Source organism: Triticum aestivum, chromosome 2A (genome assembly GCF_018294505.1).
Source record: "Triticum aestivum cultivar Chinese Spring chromosome 2A, IWGSC CS RefSeq v2.1, whole genome shotgun sequence".
Lineage (NCBI taxonomy): Eukaryota > Viridiplantae > Streptophyta > Magnoliopsida > Poales > Poaceae > Triticum > Triticum aestivum.
Window position 1 is genome coordinate 559,079,378 of NC_057797.1, and position 4,466 is coordinate 559,083,843.

The following is a 4,466-nucleotide window of genomic DNA, read 5'->3' on the forward strand; positions in this document are numbered from 1 at the left end:
CCCATATAACCCCTTTCCAAAATTGAGAAGGATGTGGATCATTGCAGCACATAGTATTAAGGTTCTTGGTATTATAGTTAGCATCTATAACTCTACTCCATAGAGCGCCTTCTCCTAAGATATCTCTTATAACCTAGGAGACGGTTAGGCAAAGATTCATATCATGTATATTATGAACTCCCATCCACCATATTCCCTTTTCATGCATATGGAGGGCCAATTGGCAAGGTGCATCTTTTGGCCACCTTCACTATCACTCCAGAAATAATTATAAAACCATGAATTGACCAAAGGCACATACCATTTTGGGAACTTATAGGAAGACAACATGTAAATAGAAATACTAGACAGACAAATCCTAACCAAGGTGACTCTCCCTAATAAGGACTAGGAGCTTACCCTCCATCTAGCCATCTTGGCCAGCTTGGTATCAACTAGAGATTGGAGGTCCTCTCTCTTGGCCAGCTTGGTATCAACTAGAGATTGGAGGTCATCTCTCTAAGTACTTAATAGGCAAACCCCCTTGAATAAATTAAAAATACCCAAGAAAGGTTTAACCTCTCCACGTTCTAAATTGATAGGCACCAATTCACTTTTGTGATAATTAATAGACATCCCTGAAACCAACTCAAATCAAGTCAAGACCCACTTAAGATTTAAAGCTACTGGAAGGCCATTATCTATGAACAACAAAGTGTCATTTGCATATTGCATACACACTACACCACCAGGGCAAAAATTAGGGAAGAGCCCTCTAACTAGCCCAACTCGTCATCCTTTCACTAATATCCTAGCAAACACATCCACCACGAAATTAAAAATCAATGGGGACAAACGGTCTCCCTGTCTCAAATCCCTACTAGTGATGAAGAAGTAAGTTTCCCTCACCATTAATCTTCACATCCACTGATCCTGCTGGGTGAATCTCCTAATCCAACCAATACATTTAGCACTAAAACCCCTCAAGAACCCCATACAAAATATATATCTAAACTAACCTTGTCATAAGCCTTTTCATAATCAATCTTAAATACATGGCCTTTCTAATCAGAAGAGTGTACAGAGTGAGCAACCTCATGGACAGTCACCACACTCTTCAAAACAAACCTACCTCTAAGAAGCAGATTGATGCTCAGAGATTAGTCTGCCAATAATCAGGGCTAGTCTATTGGTAGACTTTAGTAAAAATCTTAAAACAACAATTGAGGAGATTTATAGGCTTAAATTTCTTCATGTTTTTTGCATCAACTTCTTTAGGAATAAGAGGGATGCAAAATCAAGTCTAAAGATGTCTAGGCTTCGATCAAACCTGACTTCAAACATAGCTATCAAATTAACTTTAATAATGTCACAGAACAGTTGGTAAAGTATAAAAGGCAATCCATCGGGCCTAAGGGCACCATCACAATAGGAGTCAAAACAGCTTCCTAATCTCTTCCTCGGTACACCTAGTATTCTCCTCTACAGAAATTTTCTCGTCCTCTCCATAGAAATCACTCTTAAGAGAGATATTAGGTCTGTGTACATATCTAAGTAACTCCTTATAATAGTCCAGAGCCCTCAGGTCCCTCAGGTCCATCTAGAACACTAATCAGTTTTTCCTTCACCTCTGATTAGCTACAACATGGAAGTAAGCAGTGTTTGTGTCATCCTCCATAATATCCCTATCCCTAGACCTTTCTCCCGCTGTAGTCTCCTATTTACTCCAAATGTCTGCTAACTCTAGCAGAATTTCATCAATCCTGCCCTTATACCAACCTCAAAGAGGGTATTAGATTCAGTCTAGACACCAGAGGATACTGTTTTTGGATTAACAATGTCGCTGGGTGCTACTTTGGCACCTATGGTACAGTTGCTTTTGGTAAATACATGGCAATTTTGAGATGAACTCTGTAGGAAAGTTTGCAAAGAACCCTGCGAACGTGGAATGCAACACCTCTGTTTCTTTATTTATTCCTAATTTTCCTCTGTTTCAGGTTCAGGAATAGTGCTCCTGTTAATATATTCTGTGTTATAATATGTTTTCAGAGCCAACACCTGTTCCTGTTCGACTGGTACTCACTGCATTATTTTTAGATGAATCTCGTGATCCTATCTTGCGCTGAGCAGTTCAGACTTTGCTAGTTTTCGTGCTTCCTTCAACTGATGCAATTTTTTCTTCTTTTTGCGGGTTGTTTAAATATGCCAGCAGTGTTCTAAAAGACTTGGTAGGTGATGAATCAAATGCCCTTGCTCATTCTGCCTTAAATTACAGAGCTCAGACTATATATTACATGGTACATACGCTGGAGAAATAAAGAGTACTTGATTCCCCATTCGATTTACACACACTACCCCAAAGAAGTCACGGACACACATACATTGCTGCTGCTTCTTCGACCTCCAGCCGATCCCATGCAATCCATGCGTCCTGATGCAATGCAACAACCCCTCTCCCACCACGCGCGCAAGCCAAAAATCGTCTTATAGGCCGAGCGCGCCGAGCGGCGTCTTGCCCTGTCCGGCCTCGAAGTAGAAGATGAGCATGGCGAGCATGGCGAGGCGCGAGTGCTTGATCTCGGCCACCTTGAGCCGCTCGAGCTTCTCGGTGTCGGGGATGTAGACGCCGTCCTTGGTCTCGCCACCGAGGCCGAGCGGGTCGAAGAACTTGCCGCCCGGGTACCCTTGCTCGCCGGTGAAGTTGGCGAAGTTCTCGGCTGTGCGCGACCACGGCGTGGCCCACTCCACCGACTGGGAGTCCGGGTTGAAGAAGTCGACCCACCGCTTGGACTCCACCCACCCCATGAGCAGCAGCTGGGTGCCCAGGAGCGACCCGAAGGAGAAGGGCGCCACCGCGCCTGGCTGCGCTCCGGCCTCGAACCACGGCACGCCGCTGTACGCCTGCCCGATGAAGATGCCCAGCACGGCGGCCATCGCCCAGCGCCCGTGGATCAGCTCGGCCTCCCTGTACCACTTGAGGAACGCCGGGTCCTTGCCAAGCCCCAGCGGGTCGAAGCCGAAGTCACCGGGGAGCCTGCACGTACGCGTTGAGTGAGTCTCAGAGTTGCTGCCATGCATGGAGGCCTCCCCCCGCGTAGAGTGGGATTAATGCAGCGCGACGAACGAAGAGAAACAATACGAACGAGGAAGACTTACGAGCCATCGAGCCAGGACGGGTTGATGAACTCGGCATCGCTCTTGACCGCGGGGATCCACGACTTCTTGCCGACGGCCGCGGCGACGACCACCACGCGGCGCGTCACGGGCTTGGCGGCGCCGAGGGAGGCGGCATTGGCGAGCGCGCGCCTCGCGCCGAGGAACGGGTTCTTGAGCACGGCCGCGGAGGCGGTGGCGGAGGTGGAGGCGAGCGCCATGGGTGCGGGTCTTGCTTCGCCGGTGTGACGGTGAGGTCGCTGACGCGCGCGGCGGAGTGGCAGCTAAGGACGTCTGTTGGAGCGCGCAGGATTTGCAGGATGCCACGACGGTTTTGATGTTAAATCGTGGCGTTGCGGCGCAGGGCAGCCACAAGATGTGGGCTGGGAAATCCTGGGGTGGTAGGATGGATAGAGCGCTGGCCAATGGGGAGCTGGCGCCATCGGATTCTGCTGCGCCGGTGGACGCCGCGTGGACAATATCCTGGGCTTTGATGCTCCTTGTGATCTGTGGGGACTGCCTGCCAATCGGACCGTGTCGTAGGATCTCCGTGGTGAATAGTGAAAGAAGATCCGATCCATCCATCCACGGGCGTTATAATTGCCAAGGAGTCGTTTCGCACACGATGACGGTCACCTTTGGAGATGGTATGACATACCGCACATATAATGCAACTTTTTTTTAGACACATAGAACGCAATATGGTACTATTTTCTACCATCAAAATATCCTTCATCGTGCGAACCGATCTGTGGTTAAATGATTAAAAAAACAGTGGCATCTTCAACACACCAGAGTTCAAGTCCTATGTTAAAAACATATTCTTCATCGTTTCCAAGAGATATGCATTAGATCATCAAGGCGCTTAACACAAGCTCACACATGTGTGTTGCCATCCAACATAACATGCTGGATTTCTTTTTCCTCTTGTTTTTAACGAAAGACCTTACGCCTAGCTAACCTTTTATTTAGGGCAAAATGCATACAATTTGATATAGAGTAAATTTCAGTTTTGTGCAGAATGCATATAACTAGATTTAGAGAGAATCTTAGTTATTACCTTCTGTTTTGACCTTTTAACGCTAGAATGTTTTTCATTCTAGATTGCCATATTTAGTGAAAGTGTTGATAGTTTTTACACAGTTTAAATTTTGGAGTGATCCTTTAGGTTTTTGTGTGTGTGTCAGTCGATAGAGCAAGCTGCTAGTTCTTTTTGTCATTGAGAAACACCTGCAATTTTATTTATACTCTTCTCACATTATTTATACTTGTTAACCGTTGCAGGTACAATACTTTGGATACAAGACCCAAGGAATTACATGTTGGGAAACGCA

At 46.5% G+C, this 4,466-nt stretch overlaps 1 protein-coding gene across 1 annotated transcript; it reads right to left on the reverse strand.

Moving 5' to 3' along the window:
* Nucleotides 1-2,212: 2,212 nt before the first annotated feature.
* On the reverse strand, nucleotides 2,213-3,456 carry LOC123189406 (chlorophyll a-b binding protein CP24 10B, chloroplastic). The gene is made up of 2 exons (XM_044601816.1): nucleotides 3,136-3,456; nucleotides 2,213-3,013 (listed from the first exon to the last, which is right to left on the reverse strand). Exons 1-2 carry the CDS (start codon nucleotides 3,351-3,353, stop codon nucleotides 2,464-2,466), a joined length of 768 nt encoding a protein of 255 aa, XP_044457751.1. The 5' UTR covers nucleotides 3,354-3,456; the 3' UTR covers nucleotides 2,213-2,463.
* Between the last annotated feature and the right edge of the window lie 1,010 nt (nucleotides 3,457-4,466).

Excerpts from the sequence above, each read along its gene's own strand:
- LOC123189406 (XM_044601816.1), bottom strand. The coding sequence starts at position 3,353 with ATGGCGCTCGCCTCCACCTCCGCCACCGCCTCCGCGGCCGTGCTCAAG. Across the intron at positions 3,014-3,135 it reads CCGTCCTGGCTCGATGGCTC|GCTCCCCGGTGACTTCGGCT; the intron begins GTAAGTCTTCCT and ends GCGTACGTGCAG.